General features: G+C 41.4%; 1 protein-coding gene across 1 annotated transcript in view; it reads left to right on the top strand.

Moving 5' to 3' along the window:
* Window positions 1-13,555, top strand: part of tmx3b (thioredoxin related transmembrane protein 3b) — a gene marked incomplete at both ends in the record, with an annotated part of 49,201 nt that extends 35,646 nt beyond the window's left edge. Inside the window, 5 exon segments of the mRNA XM_080855325.1 lie at window positions 2,786-2,842; window positions 8,142-8,271; window positions 9,264-9,332; window positions 13,276-13,502; window positions 13,504-13,555. Coding sequence (XP_080711451.1) covers window positions 2,786-2,842; window positions 8,142-8,271; window positions 9,264-9,332; window positions 13,276-13,502; window positions 13,504-13,555 — 535 coding nt within the window.
* Between the last annotated feature and the right edge of the window lie 10,266 nt (window positions 13,556-23,821).

Genomic DNA, 23,821 nt, shown 5'->3' with positions numbered 1-23,821 from the left:
CATACCATCAGAAGTTGAAGCAGAGTTAAAGCACTTTTATGGAGTTTTGGTCTAAAATAAGCAAACACTACCAACAACCCAGCTGGTTCTGATAAAAGCTTGCTAGCATGCTAACTAGCTTATTTTGGTGACATTATTGGTGATGTCATGCTGTAAAGGCCCTGGACCCCAGAACTACATAGTGCATAGCCTGGATGGCTAGTGGGAAGGATTGGTGTGTTTATCAGGCTTTTACATGACCATATACCATCCACATGAATTTGAAGATGTTACCAAAAGTAGTTGCTCATAAAGAAACAGACCTAAAAAAGTGACAAATAATATTTACAATTTAATATATACAGTACTGTGCAAAAGTTTTAGGCAGGTGTGAAAAAATGCTATGAACTAAGAATGCTTTGAAAAATGTAAACAATAAATGTTTATTTTGTATCCATTTACATGGTAAGACTGAGCACAGCAACAAGACACAACGTAGTTATACTGCATCAGCAGGGTCTCTCCCAGACAAAGATTTCAAAGCAGACAGGGGTTTCAAAATGTGCAGTTCCAGCTCTTTTGAAGAAGACGTTGAGGATCGTAGACGCAGTGGTCAGCCAAGGAAACTTAATGCAGCTGATGAAAAACACATCAAGCTTATTTACCTTCGAAATCGGAAGATTTCAAGCAGTGGCATCAGCTCAGAACTGGCAGAAACCAGTGGTACCCAGGTACAGACATTTACTGTCCGGGGAAGTCTGGCCAGAAGTGGTCTTCATGGAAGAGTTGCAGCCAAAAAGCTCTACCCCGACAAGGAAACAAGGCCAAGTGACTGAACTAAGCACGTAAACATAGAAACTAGGGTGCAGAAGCATGGCAGAAGGTGCTCTGGATGAGTCAAAATTAGAAATATTTGGCTGTAGAAGAAGGCAGTTTGTTCGCTGGAGGCTGGAGAGAGGTACAATAATGAGAGTCTGCAGGCAACAGTGAAGCATGGTAGAGGTTCCTTTCCAGTTTGGGGCTGCATTTATGCAAGTGGAGTTGGAGATTTGGTCAGGATGAATGGTGTCCTCAATGCTGAGAAATACAGGCAGATACTAATCCATCATGCAATATCATCAGGGAGGCGTATGATTGGCACCAAATGTATTCTGCAGCAGGAACATAACCCCAAACATACAGCCAATGTCATTAACAACTATCTTCAGCTTAAAGAAGAACAGAAAGTCCTGCAAGTGATGGTATGACCCCCACAGAGCCCTAATCTCTACATCATCGAGTCTGTCTGGGTTTACATGAAGAGACAGAAGAATTTTAGGAAGCCTACATCCACAGAAGATCTGTGGTTAGTTCTCTAAGATGTTTGGAACAATTTACCAGCCGTGTTCCTTCAAAAACTGCGCAAGTGTATCTGGAAGAATTGATGCTATTTTGAAGGCAAAGGGTGGTCACACCAAATATTGATTTAATTTAGAATTTTCTTCTGTTCCTTCACTGCATTTTGTTATTTTATGAAGAATTGATGAAAATAAACTGTTAACACTTCCATTTTTGAAAGCATTCTTAGTTTACAGCATTTTTTCACACCTGCCTAAAACTTTTGCACAGTACTGTACATACTCAAAAGAATGCAGCTGAGATTGGTTTAATATATACATACTCAAAAAAATGAAGCTGAGATTGGTTTGGACTCTAGGTTGTTGCTCATTGCAACTCAACAGAATAAAACATCAGACATTCCAGGCTTGAGAAAAGCATTTTCAATATCCCTGTGCCGCAAGTACATTTATTTATATGGTAATCAAATACGATTAAATTCTGAATACTAATGTCTGCAGCAATCTAAGATCTTTGAACATGATATGAAACCTGCAATGTGTGTATAGGCTATGGAAATTCATTGGCACGTCCGCACATCTTGGTAGTATCTATGGAGACAGAGATACCCTGCACAGGAGCAATCTCTCCTGATAACAGTAATTTCACATCTCTTGATGCATCTCTCTTACCTTCTTTTTGTTCCATTGAGAATTAATATACTGCTGCAAACCCTGGGGAATCTGCATGATGTATTCAGATAAGATGAAATATGAGGGCAGTATTCATACCCAAGCATTAGTCATCAATAGCAGGAAAAGAAAAACAAACACTTGTACACAAGAAACTTTTACCTCTAATGCACCACTCTCCTGAATAATGATCATCATCCTTTACGCCTATGTGGCGTGTAGGGCCAACTCTATGTACTTACACCTCTCCCTATCCTTAACTAAAGGTCTATCTCTTCCATGGTCTTCCCTAGTTCTTTTACTTCTTTCAATATAGTCCTTCTTCATGTTTCCTTAGGCCATCCCCTTCGTCTCTAGTGATGTTATTCAGATGTTTACTTAAGACATGTCCAAACCATTTCCATCTTCTGAACACTGAGATACAAATTAAATTCCAACCTTCTAGTATGAATAAATGAGCCCAGAAAGAGATGGAGACAGTGTTAGGGATCTGCCAATTGTTTTGAATGAAGGTGTCACCCAAGAGAAATGGCAAAACAGCAAAACAGCCCAGAGAGCCCAGAGAGCTTCCCTCTGAGGTGGTTCTTGGAGTTAAAACTGTTGAGTTATCCTTATGTATTCTTTCAGTGCAAATCATTCATGAGCAACGTTGCCAGTGTTTTTGTTTAGTCAGTGTAGTGAATGTGGTTGTGTTTCTGATGTATGAAGCTCTGTGTTTTATGTGACGTATTTTAGCATTTTGAAGTGTTGTTTTAGATGGGAGAAGTGTGACTAACACCAGTTGTCTCTTTCTGCAGGGATTTCCAATTTGGCCACATGGACGGAAATGACTACATCAATGGACTCATCATGGGGTGAGTGTGCCTCCTCTCCTCCTCTTCGCCTCCTCTTCTCCTCCTCCTCCTGCATCCAGCGCTTCTGCTCTCTGACCTTTCATTAGAAAAACAGACCGGCCGTGGGAGGCTTCAGTGTGCCGGTCTAAGATGAGAATTATGACCCACAGATTCAACTTCAAAGTACAACTTGGAAAGAAGTTTGTTGTAACTGTAAGTAGGTAATTATGTAGTCTGCATGTGGAGGAGCTGGTTGGCTCCCAGTGTGAGATGCAGCCAGCTGCTTTAGATGAGGTGAAGGGCGTGGGGTCAGGGCTTTGACTACTGGTAGGTAGGGATGGGTATCGTTTGGGTTTTTTCCGATACCGGTACTTAACCGATACTTTTAAAACGATACCGGTGCCTAAACGGTGCCAGAACCGATACTTTTTTTTTTAAATTAAAGACATTAAAGGTTTATTTATTGCCAAGGCAAATAGGTTTCTTCAAATTTGACAATATACGGTACCTTGCGTAAGTATTCACCCCCTTGGATGTTTTACCCTTTTATGGCTTTTATAAATCAGTCATGGTCAATATAAGTTGGCTTTTTGGACAAAAAAATTCACAAAATAAAACAAAAGCTTCAGCAGCTGGTATGGGAGAGACTCTGCATACCACCACTGTTGCCTTGGTTCTTCACCAATCAAAGCTTCATTGAAGAGAGCCACTGTTGAAAAAATGCTCCACTTTGGTCTCATCAAACCACAGAACCTTCTTCCACTTGACCATGGAGACTTCCACATGCCTTTTGGCGAACTATAGTCGATCCTTTTTTTCAACAGTGGCTCTCTTCCATAAAGCTTAGATTGGTGAAGAACCAAGGCAACAGTGGTGGTATGCAGAGTTTCTCCAATCTCAACTGCTGAAGCTTGAAACTTCTTCAGAGTAGTCATAGGTCTATTGGTGGCCTATCTTACTAGTCTCCTTCTTGAACGGCCCCTCAGTTTGTGAGGACGGCCTGATCTAGGCAGATTTACACATGTGCCACAATCCATCCATTTCTTGATGATGGATTTAACAGAATTCCAGGGGATGTTTAGTGCCTTGGACATTTTTTTGTATCCTTCCCCTGACTTATACTTTTCAACAACCTTTTCTCTGAGTTGCTTAGAGTGATCTTGGGTCTTAATGGTTTAACAATAGCCAGTAATACTGATTACTGAATACTGACCAGTGAATGGACCTTCCAGACACAGGTGTCGTTATACTACAATCACTTGAGACACATTCACTGCACACTGACCCCCATTACACAAATTGTGAGACTTCTAGCACCAATTGGCTGGACCTCTGTTGAATTAGGTCAGTCTATACAAAGGGGGTGATAAAGGGGGTGAATACTTATGCAAGCACTTATTTTCATTACATATTTGTATTTAATTTACATAACTGTGTAGAAATATATTTTCACTTTGACATTAAAGAGAACTATTTTGTGAATTTTTTTTTGTCCAAAAAGCCAACTTATATTGACCATGACTGATTTATAAAAGCCATAAAAGGGTAAAACATCCAAGGGGGTGAATACTTACGCAAGGTACTGTATTAACTGTTTAAGGTATACTATAAATACAAATAAATACAAAACACTTGGCTTCAAACCTTTTAACTTCAAACTATGAACAATATATTAACTTTTAACAAATGTTTACAGTATACTTAAATAAATATAAATAAATACAAAACACACTCTGTACACACACTTCACACTTCAGTAATTCTTTTGCAGAAATATGAGCATGTTCACCTTCAGAGTAAAACAAAATATTATTTTGCTTGCATTTATTTAAACCCACTGGTTTCGTGAATGTGTACTGCCCCTTTAAGAGTTTAGGTTTGGGGCCTCTTGCCTTCTCTCCCCCCTTTACACGCAATTTTGTTGTTGCATGCTGCACGTCACGTTGTTTGAATCTTTTTGTGCAAAATACAGCCACACTTTTGATCGTTTACCTTTCGGCATTTTCTCCGTTATATTGATGGCTAGCTCTGTTTGTGCTTGCTCTGTGCAAGGCTGTCTGCTCTTCGCTGTCATTAGACTGTTGCAATGTTATTGTAGCGTCCGAGTTAGTGCTCTCTTAAGAACTCACATTGAGAAGGAATATCTTTGGATGAGACGGTAGCTCTCCTTTTAATAAAGCGTATCCAACTTCTGCTTAGAACAACCACACTTATCTTGAAACAGAAACCACACACAAGTCAACCCATTACCATGGCAACTCCTCAACACAAATCCCGTTTCCACTAGTCCCATATGGAATGCTACATTATCACCAATGAGCGTGAGCGACACAGGCGAGAGTCTAAATTGGGAGATGGAGCGTGCCCCACGAAATCTGTTAGCAACCCAAAAAAGTATACAGATCGTACTCAGAAAGATCTACGCCACTAACGTTACTTCTCGTTAGCTATCGCTAGTTTTGTTAAATTATTATTTTTTTAATAAAAAATAAATAAATAAATAAAAAATCTGCTCAGTCACCGAAAGGAAGCACCAAAATCTGCGTTGCATTTCGGTCCGGGTAGGTACCGGTTGTATGGAACCGGTGCCGTATTGGTACTGGTTCTTGGTACCCAACCCTACTGGTAGGTGATGGAGTATATGTAGTGTGTAATGAATGGTAGGTGATGGAGGATATGTAGTGTGTAATGAATGTACAGAAAGGATAGAGTCTCTGGTAATGATGAAAGTCTTGCTCTGCAAAGTGGATCTATGCTAGGCGACTGGAGCTGTGGAGGGTGTTTGTAGGTTGCAGTGTAATGAATGTCTTGAACATGGCAGGGGTGATGAAAGGCCCCACACTTTGAAGTGGTTTCCATGGGACTAGAGGTTAGGTGTGGTGTGGACGTTACTATGGGTCTTGTGGTGGGATGGGTAGGGTTAGGGCGCTCGCATTGTGGAGCAGCCTGGGGTTGGCAGGGCGTGGAGCTTCAGGACTCTGATTTCTGACTCCCCACTTTTAATTAGCCTCAGACCACAGAGAGGAGCCAGACGCTGAGCCTGATACCACCGCGATCCTTCAGGGGATGCCATTTAAAAGAGCTTGTAAATGAATCTCAGTGTGCGTGTGCGTGCCCGTGTGTGAATATTATAAAAGCTCTTTATTTAAACCACTGAGGCAAATAAATGCATAAAAAAAGAAGTGACTGCTGAATATGCAAGCATTCACTCCTTTGAACTTTGAAATGGAACACAAAACAATCAGGCTTCTGGCCCTGCAGCAGAGGATTCGAGCTGCACTGTTTGTATGTTTTGGATTGTGTGGGAGAGTGGAAGTGATGGACAGTGTGGCCGTTAAGCAAATAAGCGTATTAAATTAGCTAAAAAAAGAGATGACTATGGAAGTTAACTGGACCGGCCTGACATGATTGGGCTGGATTGGAACATGGAGCTGGGGTATAACACACTGTATCTTCATAGCGAAAGGGTTTGTATAGTCTCTGGTTGTATGAACCTTACATTGGGTCGACCTAATAAATATTGCTAATAGGTTTTGTCCCATCTTCATTGCCAATGTTCTGCTCATTTGCAGATGTATACCATCATGAGCATGTAGTATTCCATTCGGTTTGACGGCTTACAGTATACTTGTGAGAGGGAGCATCACCCTTTTATCACGGCAGCTGTGTGAAATGCTCTGGAGCTCCAGGATTAATTGCCCCCCTTTGAGGAATGAAATCCCTGGGCCTGTCAATGGCCACTAATCCGCTCCTCTGGGATCTAGGTCTGAGTCAAATCTGATGCGTTTTACATTCACTGCCTGCCACCCCTCTGCCAACGTGGATACACTCACCCACTCTCTCTCCCACACACACATTTATAAGCTCACACGCACACACACATATACACACGCCCACTCAAAGAGAGAATGACACATTTAGACAGCCATGCACACACATACAGACAGACGCACAGACTGATTACACTCCACTGGTAAGGGCTATAGACGGCAGCCAACCAAATCATATGCGCCTTCCATCTCGCTGGAAGTCTGTTTGAACATGAGATTATCATCAACGCACTGCTCGTGGTGTACATATGGCACGCAATCGAGGTTCCCAAGGAAACACACAATGGAGATCTGCAGTGGCGCTGGCAACATAGGGTTGCCGTGGTTGTGTTGGGTTTTGTGATGCGGAAGCGCTGCGTGCCAAGGACCAAGGTCCCCATAAAGCCCATCTCTTGCCTCTTCATGGGGACACGCCATGTTTGTGCTGAACTCAACTATTACCACCCCTGTGAATTATTCAGAGGGCCTGCTGAGCTGCATGCACACGCTCACAGAAAGACACGACTGTCACTGGAGAGGCAATTGCCCACTGAGAAGGAAAAAAGCTCTTCTGTTTTCCATCTCTTTGGCCAGAAGCAAGGCTTTTAGCATGTTAAACCTTATTTAGTTGCTTGTTGTCAAGTGGACTTGGCAAAAAAAAAACAGCTGCATGCAATCTTCAGTGGGAAATGGAGTTGAAAAAGCTGATTTGTTTTTTTAAATGTTCCAATTTACCGTCACAGAGAAAAAGATGAGCCAGCATGTCGTGTGTGTGTGTGTGTGTGTGTGTGTGTTAGTGACTTAGGACAGTCACTCCGGTTACACATTTTCCAGCATATTTGGTGATATGATTCCAAAATAAAATATTCAAACTGAGCTGCACCCTGCCATATACTGAGGAAAACATATTCAGTAGTCAGTCATCTTCAAAGTTAACAGGAGCGGTGCAACTCTCCTTCTAGAAGACTCTGGCAGCTCTTTGCTGTATGTGTGCAAATATGTCCCTTGAAGTAATTATTATCTAGGTTAACTATAGGTTGAGTTCATGGTGAAATTGTACCTTAGTGCCATTGGTGGTTGATTGATGAGTTTGCTGTGTGTCTGCTGTGTACAAGACTCGTGCAACCATTTTTAGTAACGAATATAAGGCAGTCTGCACCATGCCAACAGGGGGCAGTAGTGTTAAGCCAATGTTGCGAAAGTTAAATGTAGCAGTAATGGACAAGAGCACCTTGTGATGGGTGTGTGTCTCTGGACTTCACACACACCTGGAAAGTACAGCATGGAACCCATTGAACTGTTCCTGCAGCTGTATGGAATTCTGGTGAATTAATAGCCACTTGACACGCTGTGGTCAGACTGTAGAAATAAATAGAATATAGACGCAGGTTACATGGAGCATGTGACTTTTAAATAAGTGTAGCAGACTTATTGGTTTCAACTCTTTTACTGGCTAATGTAGCTGCTCAGAAATGAGATGATTAATGGCCATCCTCTCTGTGTCTCCTCAGTGAAGTGACTGTCCCCAGCGTCATCATCCTCAACACCTCTAATGAGCAGTACTTCCTGCCCAGTGAACCCGTGGACTCCATGGAGAAGTTGGTGAACTTCATTAACAGTGTTCTGGACGGCACAGCACCAGTAAGATATACAGAACACTCAAACACACAGACTCCAATGAAATAATGCACCTCTACTGATGAAAAAGCAAACACACACGGTCAGTAACAATGCAATTTGATTTCATACCGGACTCATATAATGCACCTTTAACTGATGAAAAACAAACGCACACGGTCAGTAACAATGCAATTCGATTTCGTACCGGACTCCTATAATGCACCTTTAACTGATGAAAAACAAACGCACACGGTCAGTAACAATGCAATTTGATTTCATACCGGACTCATATAATGCACCTTTAACTGATGAAAAACAAACGCACACGGTCAGTAACAATGCAATTCGATTTCGTACCGGACTCCTATAATGCACCTTTAACTGATGAAAAACAAACGCACACGGTCAGTAACAATGCCATTTGATTTCATACCGGACTCATATAATGCACCTTTAACTGATGAAAAACAAACACTCACGGTCAGTAACAATGCCATTTGATTTCATACCGGACTCATATAATGCACCTTTAACTGATGAAAAACAAACACACACGGTCAGTAACAATGCCATTTGATTTCATACTGGACTCATGTTTCTGGTTCTAACAGTAGTAATAGAACTGTTTAACTGTGACCTACTGTGTTTTTTCTTTTTTTTTCTTCACCGCCCCCTCAAACTTACTGGAAAATTAAGTTGTGTGTACAAAACCACATTTTCTCCAAAAAAAGGTTCATCTGTTCCGGATCTTTCCCAAGGTTATTTTCACTTGGCCAAACAAAGCTGGCCTGGCAGCTGAGCTGACCGCTGACCATGTTCCTAGGGCAACGCCAGGCAGTTCACCTCGCTGCCATGTCTGGTTTGGCAGTGTTTACTACTCTGGGCAAAGGCTCTGGTCTCATTAAAAAAAAAACATAACCACTCTCTCTCTCTCCTTTTCTTCTTTGTTGTCTTCTGTCTCTTGTTCTCTGTCTGTCTGTGTCTGTCCTGGTGTGTCTTTGTCTCTTCTGCAGGCTTATGGAGGAGATGGAGTCCTCCAGAGGGTCAGGAGAGTGGGTTACGATGCCAAGTCTACAGTGATGGTTAGTGGGAACATTGGTGATAAAGGCCACCAGTCCTCATGATTAGATTACAGAGTAATATGGAAACGCTGGAAGCTGTGCTTTTATGGCTAATCAGAAATATTTATGCAGATCAGAGTTCAGCCTTGACCAGGGGAACCTTATTTAAAGACTCATGTACTTAAAAGGCCTCTGAATCCACATGAGATGACTGAGTCAGCCTTCACTAATGCGTTGGAATGGCCTGCCTCTCTTTTAACAGCATTTTCTTCTTATTAAAACTGCATGACCTACAAATGAAAATGTATAGCAAATTTTTCCGCTTTCATAATCTAGATATGGGAAAATGTCTTTTGTGTTTGTATGTATGTGTGTCTGCTTTGACAAGTTGAAAAGAGAGTTGGTGCTACCACCTCACCATCTCAGACAGAGCTTGATTTTGTTGGTTTCTGATTTCAAATTCTTTATTATTGAGGAAAGCTCTTTAAGTGCCGTGCCACCCACAGTGTGTGTTCTGATCTGTGCATCCCAGGCCAAATGCTCCCGATCTTGAGCTGTTGGTGACCTTATTTCATTTGTGTCAACACCTGAGCCGTTAGGGGCAGAGGAGACATATAAGTCTGTCTTGTGTTAAGGACAGACAAAATTGCACTGTCTAATGCTAATTTACCTGGAAATGAAAGACAGGTTGACAAGATTTAACCCCTCTATTGTTCTCACCATATTTCCCCCCACGTCTCCAGCTAATAGCAGCAGTGTCCCCAAAAGGGAGGGAGGGAGGGAGGGAGAAGAGTAAAGAGGATTAGTCAGAAAAAGGAAAACATGTCACAGTGTTGTGAGGTGGAGTGCAGGAGCATTTTTCCCTTATTTTGAGGAAAGTGAGGAGAGCCAATAGGGCTGGGCGGTATGACGGTATATACCGTGCAACAGTAGAAATGTGTCTACCAGGAGAGATTTGGCCATGCCATTTCAAACGCGGTATACTCTTATTTTGAAATCTGTCCTCTTATTTTGAAATTCTGACTTCCGTTACGTTAAATGACCGGATTACTAGCGGAAAGATATGAATGCGCTCTATGCACAAAACCCATCATAACATTACAGACGTGCAAACGTTGGGGTGCCCCATTCAAATCAACTCTACTTTTTTGAAAATTCTAAAGAGCCGCATAATACGATAGCCAGTACAATTTCTAAGCACATGACCTGCCTACTTGTTGAGTAGTCCTCGACTGTTGGGAAAGATTCAATCTACTGAAAAATACGGTTTGAAAGTGTATAGTGTAGCGGTTTATTTGCAGATTCTGTTCTATTTTTCTCAATGATGATCAAATATTAGTATGCACTTTTTCGATAGTTTAGATTTATTTTCAGTATTTTAAAGTGAAGGAGCTGTGGGAGCAGAAGAACAGTAACGCCTAGTAGCGTCTAGCAGCGATTAACATAGACATATAGCATATGTGTATACGTCTATAGCGATTATAGCTTAACTATCTAGATTCTAAGTAACATGGAGACTTATTGGAACTCCACGTAGATCATAAACCCTTGAAAACAAAAACGAAATTGGTTGAAATGTAAACGCTAATCTGCTTTTTATCCAGAAAAAACGCAGCTCCATCGTTTACTAGCGTTTGTTTACAGGACAGTCTTCACCTCACCAATAGTTAGCACGTTGCACCAATGGGCTGAAGCGGTCAATGGGGCGTATGGGTAATGGCCAACTTCTTCATTTTCTTATTTTTATATGTGGCCATATAAGAAAATGTTTTTTCTCTGCATTATTACGTTAACATATGAACAATCATTGAAAAGATTTAACACTTGATGTATCTTCTGTAAGTACATTAAAGAACCACTGAAAGCCACATAAGCACTGGACTAAATGCCACTACATGCACTTTGTTTTAATCTTACTATTTAAAGATTCAATGGAAACGTTCAGTACAAAGTACGCCTATACTGGCCAATAGCTATTGCTTAGGCCAATAGCTTATTGAGGCAGTATTGTTTCTGCAACTTAGTGTTCATAAGGGTCAATAAATAAATGATCATACTGTATAGTCCATGTCTGTGGACACATTTAGCCACCGCTGAAATGTCCTCTTTTTCACAAACTCAAATCTGGTCACCCTACGTATAATATACCGTGATATATACTGTAACCGTGATATAAAATTAAAAAAAAACGTGATAGTACATTTTGGCAATATCGCCCACCCCTAAGAGCCAATAATTAAGGTTAAGTTGTTTCCCAGTTGCAGTATGGTCCCTCTGAGAGGTCTTTGCTGACTTTAGCTGTAGGTGGTGTTCTGGACATAAGGTCCCCTTTAGCTGTAGGTGGTGTGAACATAAGGTCCCCTTTCGCTGTAGGTGGTGTTCTGAACATAAGGTCCCCTTTAGCTGTAGGTGGCGTTCTGAACATAAGGTCCTCTGGACCAGAGGACATGGGATGCTGGGAGAGACAGAATGCGATAGATTACTCTTTAAGAAAAAAATATGCTGATGCAGAACAGCACTGCTGATTCACACAAAAAAAATATTGAACTTGTTGGGGAACCTCAAGGAGAGAGGGACCATTTGTCTCCCTTACTAGTTTTGCGCAGTTTTAGTTTTTTGTCATATTTTGCTCTCAATGGCCATTTGGGCCAGAATGCCTGTCTCATCACTCCAGGTCGCTCTGCTGACTGGGTTGGGGTCCCCATGAGAGCCCAAGAGTGCTACATCGCTGTAGCGGTGCTGGAGCCATTACTGAGATAGTTCCCCACGCTTGCATGGGTCTCAATGAGTCACATCGCTGTGTTTGCATAACGTGCGTCACCACCTCATCTCAACCTGAGCTCAGTGGTAGGACAATCATCATCATTCAACCCCCCCACTGTCCTAAAGTAAATCTCACAATTCTCACTCCCTCCATCCCTCCCCAGCCCCCCACCCCCTGCTAACCGCTGCAGAAGGCAGGCAGGCAGGCAGGCGGCTGTGCTCTGTGCTCAGTGATGGATTGGCTGAACTCTTGAGCGCCGCTACATTAAGTCCAGGCGTTTGTTTCACCATTTCTGGAACACCAAGCCACATATTTCAGAGTGATGCCTCAAATGACTCACACAAATGGACCTCTGTCTGAAAGGAAAGAGTGATTTACAAGTAGGGGATGGAAATGAGTCGGAAAGAACGAGAGAAATGGAGAGGTACAGAGGAGTTAGAGCGAGCGTTTAGTTTGAGACCTTGTTGGAATGGCTTTGCCCTGTCAAGCCGAAGGTTTTGAATGTATTGCAGGGGGATGTGTTTTTATGCTGTCCCCCTGACCCGTCCATCTAAAGTACTGTCTTTATTTCCCCCAGTCTACACTTTGTCCTCTTGTCCGCTTTTGTTTCTCTCTATTGTCAATATAAAGCTTCCCTCTCTCTTGCATGTTTTTCCCTTCTCTTACCTTTGGGCATCTATCTATTTTATTATTCCTTCCTTCCAGTTTATTGTACCTCCCAACCAAATACTCTAACACGAGCTCATTGTAAACATATAAGACTTGTTTACTTAATAATCCTGATTGGTCAATGCAGATGAGTCAATGTTTTTAATGTATATGTAAAGTGTATGTGCTTTAGATATATAAAGTATTTTTATTTTTAGTCCACTATTAGTTTTTGAAGTATGCTTTGTGTCTGATTTAAGAACTCTGACTTTCAACAACAAAGCAGTTTGCCTATAAACTACTTCCAGCTTTTATTTCCAGGTTCAGTACTGTTATCACTGCCAACAAACCAGTTTTTAGTGACCCCTTTTAGTGATCCCACCTGAGATTTACTTTACTGTTCAACCCATTTCTGTTCCCTTTCCTGTCTCTTACCATTTATTTCATTCCTTCTCTCTCTCTCACTCTCACTCTCACTCTCGCTCTCGCTCACTCTCACTCCCTCTCACTATCTCCCTATCTCTTTCTCTCTCTCTCTGTCTCTCCTCCCAGTCTGTTTTCCGCAGCTCCCCCCTGCTAGGCTGCTTCCTGTTTGGGCTGCCGTTGGGCGTCATCAGCCTCATGTGTTACGGCATGTGCACAGCCGAGTCGGATGATGGCGCCGATGATATGGAGCTCATGAAGAGGGAGGGTCTAACTGATGAGGAGGAGGAAGAGGCGGAGGAAGAGGAGGAGAGGCACCGGCAGTCGGCCAAGCTGGAGGAGTACGAGGAGGGGGAGGGGGCTGAGGATGAAGGAGAGCTGCAACAACAGGAGGAGCAGAAGACCCTAGAGGAGAAGAAGGCTGATTAACTTAGGATGGGTGGAGCAGGAGGGGGTGAAAGAGTCAGCCAGAACAGAGGAGAGGAGAGGAGAGGAGAGGAGGAGATTGTAGGAGAGGGCTAAGAAAGTGAAGGCTGAGACATGGTGACATGGAAGTCTCCACAGACATATCTACTTTTTTTCCATTTTGATCTGATATATCTGCAGTGAGACAGCTCCTGCCTTCCAGTCCTCCCCAAAGCTTCTTTTTTTTTTTGGTAATTTTTGTTTATGAGGTTGAAGATGTTACCGTAATTCTAAGTGGTCTTAATGATGCTTCAGCTTCTCCAGTTGAAAAAAAATGTTACTTGGTCATTGGAAAAAATGTACAGGAACGAGTAGGATTCCAAAAATGAAGCATAACTGATCAAAAATCAAAGATGGTGGCTTATGGTTGTTGTTGTTGAAGAAGAGCCATGCCAAACTAAATTTTTTATGTAAAGACATCACTTCTCCCAACTGAATTAAACATACACTCATACATCTAAGTTATGATCATGGCATACATCACTTGACCAATCATGGTCTTAACAGGTCAGGTTAGACGACTACTTATTTCCTCTTTGGTCTTCCCCTCAATCCTTCTGTCACTTGACAAAAAAGTCCTGTAGTGGTTGAGTATACATCTGAGGGGATGAACAATGAAGGACCACTCCCCTCCCCCCCTTTTCACACTTTTCCTCTCATCCTTTTTACCTATTGTCAAAATGAATATAATAAGCGCTGAGTCATTCTTGTTCTAAGAGAGCCATATTCCCATAATAGAAGGCAAAGGCTTAAGAGATATCAAGGTTTAACTTTTAAATTAAGAAATATTCTGTCGTTTTTTTCCCATCGACAATAACTGGAGGTTGCAAGTTGTGGTGGGAGATGTAGTTCCTAGGCGCAGAGATGATCTCATTTGTGGTTTTGGGACTTGTTCCTTTAACCCCACTGTGAAGATTCATCTCCATGAGATTCCCCAGTGCTTCCGTTTCCGGCCACTAGGGCTCCGGTCAGAAGGGCCTACCATCCCCTTGTGTGTAGAGCTGCAATACATGACAGTGTAGAGGAGGGGAAAAGACCTTCTCAGCTGTGTTTACTTGATGCACTGAAACTCATGGATATAATGTGAAGGCAAACAAGGTCAAAAGGCTCATAAATCACAGCCAGGTGGCAGTGGTAGTTTAGTCTGTGTAAAGGATTAACATGGTCTTTTTTGTATTGTACAATATCTAATGTAAAGATTCCCTTTCAAGGAGAAGAATAACTCCCTACATAAGTGTACCGAGTGAAAATATGCTCTGAAGTTAGACGTTATAACAGGGGCACTTTGATTCTTCATGTAGTTTACTCAATTAATCAACAAAGAAATAGGCTTCGATAGCAAACATATTTGTGCAACCCTCCAGGCATCTGAAGTTTGCAGTTACACCTGAACCCAAGCACACTTCTAAATGTACAGCTGTCCCCATGGTGTGTGTGCCCCTAGTAAAGATACTACTGCCATTTGTTTTTTTTATAAGGTATGGATAAAGCCGTCAGAGGCCCTAATGGTAAAAATGATGTATGTTTGATTTGTTTTGAAGGGTCGAAAACCCATTTTCAAATCTTTGTCCACGTTTAGCTGTGGAGCCTCTGAAAGTTCTAAACATAGCTTATGAATATGCTATGCTGTGCCATCTTTATGTTGGAGCACTCATATAGGAAACATGGTGTCAACCCTGGCTCTCAGACAGATGGCACCGTGCTTATGTTGGGGGACCACAGTGCAAACCTGGCCCTCTCTTTGCCTTCTGGTCATTGTAGTTGCCTACCTTAAGAATTTCTGCCAAATATCATTGGTTTCGATTTGAGGTGGTCACGCTTTACTACAGATTTAAAAAAATAAAATAAAGATTGTCCTCTTTTTTCCTTGTGACTGATTGGTGTTTGTCCTTCAGACTCAATTCCTGTGCCTTCTTTCTTTTTTAAAGCCTTCCTTCATTTGGTGAACATGGCCCTCGTGTTTCTCTCTCCCCCTTTGTACAGGTCTCCCATTCCTCCGACCCCTTTTGCCCCAGTCCCAAGGTTAGGACGAGCTACTGACTCAATTATTGCTGATAGAATCAAGACAGACACACACAGATCAGGCTGAAGAGAAGTTGATTACATTACCAGAATGTGATTGTTGTTTATTTATTTTTCTGAGGGAAAAAAATACTGTAAATAAGGGAGTAAAAGATGACCTGATTTCTAAAAGGCATAAGTTAAAGATGACACATTTCTTTAATATTTTAAGCAAGATTACTTTTCCACACATTTCCATTTTTTGTAAGATTTCAAAATAACAAAACAGGAAAAGGGCCCAAAGCAAAAGCTGCAAAAGTACCCAAGTATCACAGCTTTGGTGACCAGTAAAGAGTCTTTCAGTTCTTATTGGGAGAATTTTCACCCACTCCTCCGTGCAAAAGGTGTCTAGTTCTTTGAGATTCTTAAGCTGTCTTGCATACTTTGCTCTTTTAAGGTCAATGTACAGATTTTCAACTGATGTTTAAGTTGGATGACTGTGTGGGCCATAGCAAAACCTTCATTCTAAACCTGATTGTTCAAATGCTTGATTGTGATTGGCTAAAAGCCGTTGTAAAATCCAGCATTACCTTACAATTTGACCTGATTACATTCCATATTACTGCGCAGCGAATGGCAAGGCATTCATTTAGCGCATTTCATACCCAGTGTTCCATCTGGCTGTTGCGTTGCTTCAAGGGTTGCGTGGCAACGATTTATTTAGGAACTATAATTTTTAGTAGCGGAAGAATGACGGTTTATCATTAAACTATTGTTTCTTAAATTGAATTGTCTTTATTTATGAAACCATATCAAATATGTGTAGTAACAGGTTTAGAAAAGCAATAAGCCCCGCGAGTCCGTGCTTTGCGCTGATTTTAGAACATGTAAGGGGGTTTAACGGCACTCCGCTTCGCGTCGTGCCTAACAACTCCCTTACCTGTTCTAAAATCAGCGCAAAGCACGGCCTCTTGGGGCTTATTGCTTAAGCTCACGCCACTTGAGGTGTGTTTAGGGTCATTATCCACTCCTATAAGACATCTGTTCATCTTCAGCTTTTTGACAAATGGTCTGATGTTTTCTTCCAGGATTTGGGATTTAATTTAATCCATCCTTCCCTCTACTAGTTATGAAATTTCCCCCGTTACAGTCTACCCCCAACCCCTGTGCTTAAGAGTTGTTTACATACCCCCCCGCTAAGCTAAGAGATTAAAATGACAACGTGAAGGTTTGCCGAAAACACACGCAGTCCGATAATTAACACCATAACGATAACTGTTTAGCTAGCTAGCGAATAGCTAATGTTAGCTAGTTTTAACCAGAGATTACCTGCCTAAACCTAGCATAATTTACAGAGCACAGAATATTATAATGATGGTTATGGGAGGAGTTTGAGTTTGGAGCTACATGGCTGCTGACGGTTCAGAGTACCCATGTCAAACCCTGTCCTCTGTGCCTCCCCCCCTAACCCTAGCTGAGACCAAACCTACGCCCTTGGTAAGGGAGATAGGCCTTCCAAAACTTGTAAGGGCGTAAACAGTAGTTTGAGAAAGTCCCAGAGAAACACTGACGAGGCAAAATCCCGGATGATTTTTGGAATCCCTGCCGGACGCATTTTTTAGGTCTCGAAAAAAGGACATGTCCGGGTAAAAGAGGACGTCTGGCCACCCTAAATAGTATTGCATGTGGCTTCATAACAAAGTGAAAATAAATCTCTTTAAAGAGTGAGTGAAATTGAGAGTAGCATTACCTTAAGCAAGTAACAGCGCTCACCTTACAGTCAGATTATCAACTGATGCTCACCAGATCACACAAACAATCAGTGCGGTTACATGTGTCCAGTTACCGAGCGTAGTCGGGGTTCAATCGAAGACCCAATTCATGTAACTCCCCAAATCTAGATTTCCTGTGTCCGACTGAAATCCGATTTACACCCCCAGTAAGTGATCGGATTACGCTGGAAATCGGACAACACGCGCATGTACAGTGATAAACAGCAAAGACACATTTTTTTATAGCCTGTTTAGCTCATATTCACTAGGGGTGCCAATATTTGTGGAGGGCACTGTAACTCTTGAAACTAGATTACAACTGGACAACAACAACTTTTGCGCATGCTTGAGATCCTGCCCATAGACATATATACATGCATCATATATGTCTATTATCAGGGACTTGCGGGCAGGGGAGGCAGAGCCTGTCATTTTGAAAAGTAAAAACAAAAAAAATTATAATATATATATATATATATATACTATATAATAAATATTCATATTTCTCTACTTATATGTGGTATGGGTTTTATTTCTGCATGATTCCGATCATTTCGAGCATTTTTATTATCAAAATCGCTGAATTTGCACATTTCTGGTTCCAGAAAACAGGGACATGCGGTCAAGGGAGGCAGATGCATTGTTGGCTATGGGCAGGGGAGGCAGTGCCTCCCCTAGGATTGCGCAATAACTCCAAACTGGGTTTTACGCATGCGTGCGCAAGCGTAGAACCTTTAAGTCGAGCTCAAAACGCATTGAAAAATCCCTTAGGTGAGGCAGGCATTACCTCTGCCTCAGAAAAGGAGGCGAACGAGAGTGCACTTGTCGGGTATATGCTGGTTCTGATGTTGGTTGGTCTTCTTCTACACTTCTACTTGACGGCGAAAATGGAACATTGTATTGCTAAGCTGAAGCAGATCTCAAAACTGGACTTTCAATCCAAATGTGAAATGATAAATAATGGGAGACCAATGCCGGAGCTAAAGGTTTTGCTTCAAACGACGGGACATAATGTATTGACATTTGCATTGGAGTGTTTCACGTTTCCCAACGGGACTACATGCGCAACACGAACCTCGCTAAAGGCTGATTCTGCAGGACAGTTGGCGTGAAGTTGTGAGCAGAGGTGCTAATCCTGAGCTAAACTAGCCACTGACTGCATTCGCTCAAGGATGATCGCGGGAGAAGAGGACAACCAATTCCACTAAACTATACGGGTAGTCATGAGTTGATTACTTTTGTTTTGTTTACAAGCTCCAACAAAAGTGCACCAACTTTAAATTATACTGGCCAGTAGAACATGTTGGTATTGTGTGCAATGTATGCGGTGTTCAACTGTTTGCTTGTTAATATGTTGTGTAAATAAATATGTAATTGTTTTTTCAAAACTGTCCGAGTTGGGTAAATGGTCATTTAAATTAGCATCCCACCACCGTAGTTATATTTTCTCCAGACAAAATGAAATGAGCCATATCATTGGTGGGAGGGCTACATACTCTAGCTTGTAACTATTAATATCTTATTAATAACTCATCATAGTACAATAAAAAAACGATTGTTTAAAAAAAATGGTATTAGACAATAGAACGTAAAGTTTTTTCAGTTCTGATTAGATGACAATTTTAAAACCATAGACATATATACATGTGTATATAAATGTATATATTTTTAAACAACTAGAGCTCAAAATGACATAATCACTTCCGGTTTCTGTGCCTCACCAGCTACAAAACTCACGGCACGTTTCTATGATATGATAATCGCTGCTAGACGCTCAATGTTCTTGTGCTCCCTCTCATTCACTTTGAAATACTGAAACGACACTGAAACTGAAACGTTGACTGCGACTGTTTTGGACAGAACGCGCTAATTCACTGAACAAATATTTTCATATTACTTTTCCACCACTTGTTAGTCATGCAATCCATTCATATCGATGTGAATCAATCAATACTAATATAACTTTAACACTAAAAGGTCTATATCCCTCGTCCGGGATATTTTTATTTTTGAGTTTTCGTCTTAGAGACATAAAAAGAACAACCATGGAAACATTGAACCCTTTTCTAATATTATTGCTGAGGTCTTCTAGAATAGAATCATATATTCCATTTGTGCATCAATGTTTTTAGTTAAGCAAAATGTACAAAAACATCAAGGCATGTCAGACAACTTAGAAAAGTCTAAAAGGCCTTGGACCTTAGAGTGTTAACTGTGATGGGTATTTGTTTCATTTCAAAACTTATTTACTGTATAATCAACTGTAGCAAATGCCCCAAGTTAACATTCCACATTTGATTTGAACTGACGCTGCCCAGATCTGGATTCGTCACTGCCATGTACCGTGAGATAACGCAGTTAACCCCCCATGGATAGAGAAGTCAGGCTTTGGCCATCATGTAACCGCACTGACTTATCCTACCTGTTCACAGGTGTGATACAGTAATAACCATCCAATCCTGAGAACCGATCTTTCTCCATTTGGATAAGTCAAAAACATTATGACTACAAAATAACAATGTTGAGTAGCTTGTAACAATGGTGTTACACTTGAACCCTGCATCATGAGACATTTATCACAAAGATAAACATGTCATACCCTATCATAAGAAGTTAGTCAATGTCCAGTGTCATGTCTCCATAATCGATATAACAGTAGGATGAAAATACAGTGTAGTAGAATGTTCCAAAAGCTGTCACAGCATCTAAGATTCTTTAACCTGTCTTATAGCAATTACTGATAAAGGTAACATCCCTGATGAAAAGGCAGATAATGGTAACATCCCTGATGAAAAGAAAATCTCCCATTTTGTCAGATTTCTATACAAACCCAATTTCTCCTATGGTATTTAAGGAGAGATAGCAAAAGGGTCACAAAACATGATCAGTTACAAAATGTAAAGGCATCTCAATACAACCTTGGTGTTGGTGGCGGATGAGGCACACATTTTACCAATAAAGTGCATTTACCAAGCCTATCACAAGAAGAGTGTTCAAAGCTGTTGGTGAGGGGTGGCTAGGGTAGCTGGTCAGTTATGGTACAGTTTTACAATAAAGTATCTCATCTAATTTCTGGATATATGGACACATGTTGTAATTAGTTGACAATATGATGAACAGCCATTAGTTGAGAGCAATTTGTCATCTTTTAATGTTTGAAATGACACCTGACTCCCCTGTGTTTATGCCAGTCTTACTACACAGGGCTCCAGTGAAGTGTTACAGGAATGGGCAGCTATAAAGACTTTTGATTTTGATATGGTCAAATTGTTATGGCTAGTAGACTGGGTTGGCAAATGTCCAAAACTGCAGGTCATTTAGGGAGCTGGTCTGCAGTGGTGAGTACCTACCAGTTCTGGTCTGAGAACGGTCAAACTGTAATCAGGCGACAGGGTGTTTTGCCTTCCAAAGCTTGTTGATACATGAGGGTGTGGATATTGCATTTAAACACAAAAGGCAATTCCTCAAGTTGAGCACACAAGTATGTGTCTCGTTTAATTTTGCATATCGAAACACTGAAAAGCAAGATAGCGTTCTCCCCTGACCAAATAAGCATGGGGCTCAACGTCATCACCAACATAGGATATTTAAAGGGGCCGCGATCCCAGAACAGTCATACTAACCACAATAATTAAAGGACTGCATGAAACAACAGAGTGTAGAACCACACTAAGAACAAGGGTGAATTCACATTCACTACAAGGTTAACAAAGGGGTTTCTCATGTGGTTTGATCTCACTGGAGGGTTACAGTGACACAGGGCAAAGAACATTATAATGATGGTTATGGGAGGAGTTTGAGTTTGGAGCTGCATGGCTGCTGACGGTTCAGAGTACCCATGCCAAACCCTATCCACTGTGCCACAGTTCAGAGTCCCCATGCCAAATGGTTCCATGGCAATGTTCCGAAAGGCCATTATTCCTACAGCCCGCTGTCCCGAAATTGTGAGCACAGCAACGTGAACCACTATAGCCCACATGCACATCCCAACGAGTTGAAGACACAAGCATAAACATATAAATGCATTCATTTCACAAGCATAAACTTTAATTCAGAATATTATTATACACACATGGCATTTGCATCGCGATGATAAAAATACTTGTAGGATAACCAACGCAGCATGCATGCCTTGTCAGTGCTTGTAATGTCCTACGACAATCTGCCGGTAATTTCCCCAAAACCAGAGTAGGCCAAATTTAACAAATAAAAGGAAAATTAATATGCGTGATAGCCAGGTGAGCGTCTCCCCTGCGCAAATTAAATGCGGTGTGTGTTTTGTGCAACTTAAACTAGTTCTAAAGTATGCCAGGGGGACTTTTTTTTTCGGAATATTGAGATTTCTGAATATTGGGCTTTCGGAACACTGAGCCGTCCCCTGCCAAACCCTGTCCTCTGTGTGCCACAGTTCAGAGTACCCATGCCAAACCCGATGTTAATGTTCTGATGTAGCACCCCTTTTGGTGGCTGTAGCGGTATGATGCACTGGTCTATGTTCTGCTGGGAAATATTGGGAATGACATTTATGTGGATTGTCAATTTGACACGTTCCACCTACCTAATCTACTTAATCTTTGTGAACAGTTATACCCCTTTGCTGGAAATGGCGTTCCTTGACGGAAGTGGTTTCTTTCAGTAACTTCATGTACCCTGCTACATTATCCAGGAATGGGTTGAGGAACACAAAGAAGAATTCAAAGTGTTGCCCTGGCCTCCAGATCAAACACATTTCAAACTAATTGATCATCTGTGGACCAATCCGATCAATGGCTGCTTCATTTTACAATAAACAGGAATCTGCATGCTGTTTAAATCTAGGTGCCAGATGCCACATGGAAACTTCACAAAGACCATGTTGGAGCTGCTTGCCTCTAAGCTTGACCAACCTGTGCCATTCAGAGAATAGGTAGTTCACAATGGTCATGGAAACCATATCCACACCTTACCGCTTAGGGGACCAGCCCAACCCCATGAAAAGCGATGGAAACAGATATTCGTTTTACCCAGGAGAGAAAAAAAAGCTCCATGATTGACATGTCTGTGCTTCAGCAATTGTGTTTCTTCCAATCGATTGGTAGCTTTGTGGATGGCTACACGTGCACATTCTCCTTGCATCATAGGACTTTGATCTCACTAACTCTAACTTTCATTCACTACACATCACTGAGAAGTGATCACTATATTCATGATTGGAAATTTCCTTTTACTGTTGGGTGGGATAATAAACAAAGATTTCTGAAGAGCAATTCCTGAGGGAGGCAAAAAAATTCACCAAAAATAGCGTTGTACTTGTGTTAAATCAATATAGAAACCCTTATTGCTATTATATGTGCTATAATTAATAGGTAAATAACTTAATGGTACAGTGCATAGTTTTAGTTTAGTTTAGTGGCATCTATTCGTAGAATTGGAATATAGGACTCATTATTATGTTTTCATTTGTGCATAATAACCTGTAACTATGAATGGTTGTGTTTTCGTTATCTAGAATGAGCCCTTTGTATCTACAAAGGGAGCGGGTCCTTTTCCATGGAGTCTGCCATGTTGTGATGCCATGTTTCTAAATTTTTATGACATTATGACAAGGGAAGGGTATTCAGCTGGGCTCATTCAGAAACCTCATCACTAGACGTATGAAGTTTTAGCATGTTCATATGTGTTAAATACTTTGCATCTGGCGCGTTATGATTTGAATTGTGGATAGACCTACTGCTGTGCCGTACAAAATGGCTGGCATGTTGACGCACAAGATCCACCTGGGAGATTTCAGCCCTATGGCTATATTTTGTAGTCGTCCCCACTGAGTTAATGCACAGCAGGCAGCAAGCTGAGAGCTTACCACTCCCGGCTATCATTCGGGGAAAGCTAGTGAAACAAAAGCTATGTGAGGCAGATGGATTTCTTTTAAACCCCCTCAACCTGTCACCTGTGAGTTTTAGATGTATGTAAAAACAATATAGGAAAAACCCTGTATTTCTGTCAATATTAAAGTAACATACTGTTTGCATCAGCCATAGATTTCATGACATTTTGATTTAAGACCCTACCAAAAAGCCAGCAACAAGGATTTGTTTTGGATTGTATGGATGTTTCCAGAGGGTGATACAGGTGGGTATCCGAAGGGGTTTACGTGTATGAAGACGAGCAGTGATGAGCTTCTCTCAGGCCTTTCAAGATTCTTCCAGGTCTAACCATCCGCCACTGTCTGTATCTGCCAATGGGACAGTGATGCAATAATTATACTCCTCACTGCCAAGCCTGGTCATGTGTGACTCATCATGTAGCCTAGGCATATGCTGCTCATATTGTTCTGCATCTAGGCCAACATGTTTATTATCCCTTGCCCACCATGGCAAATATGATGTGTATTTCTGTAGTATGGACAGGTTGGACAGTGTGGTGACTCTGCTGTGCTGTGTGGTGTGTGTGTTGGATAT

This window comes from Sprattus sprattus (genome assembly GCF_963457725.1).
Source record: "Sprattus sprattus genome assembly, chromosome: 17".
NCBI lineage: Eukaryota > Metazoa > Chordata > Actinopteri > Clupeiformes > Clupeidae > Sprattus > Sprattus sprattus.
The sequence above is the reverse complement of the archived record's forward strand: the minus strand, read 5'-3'. Positions and strand labels throughout refer to the sequence as shown.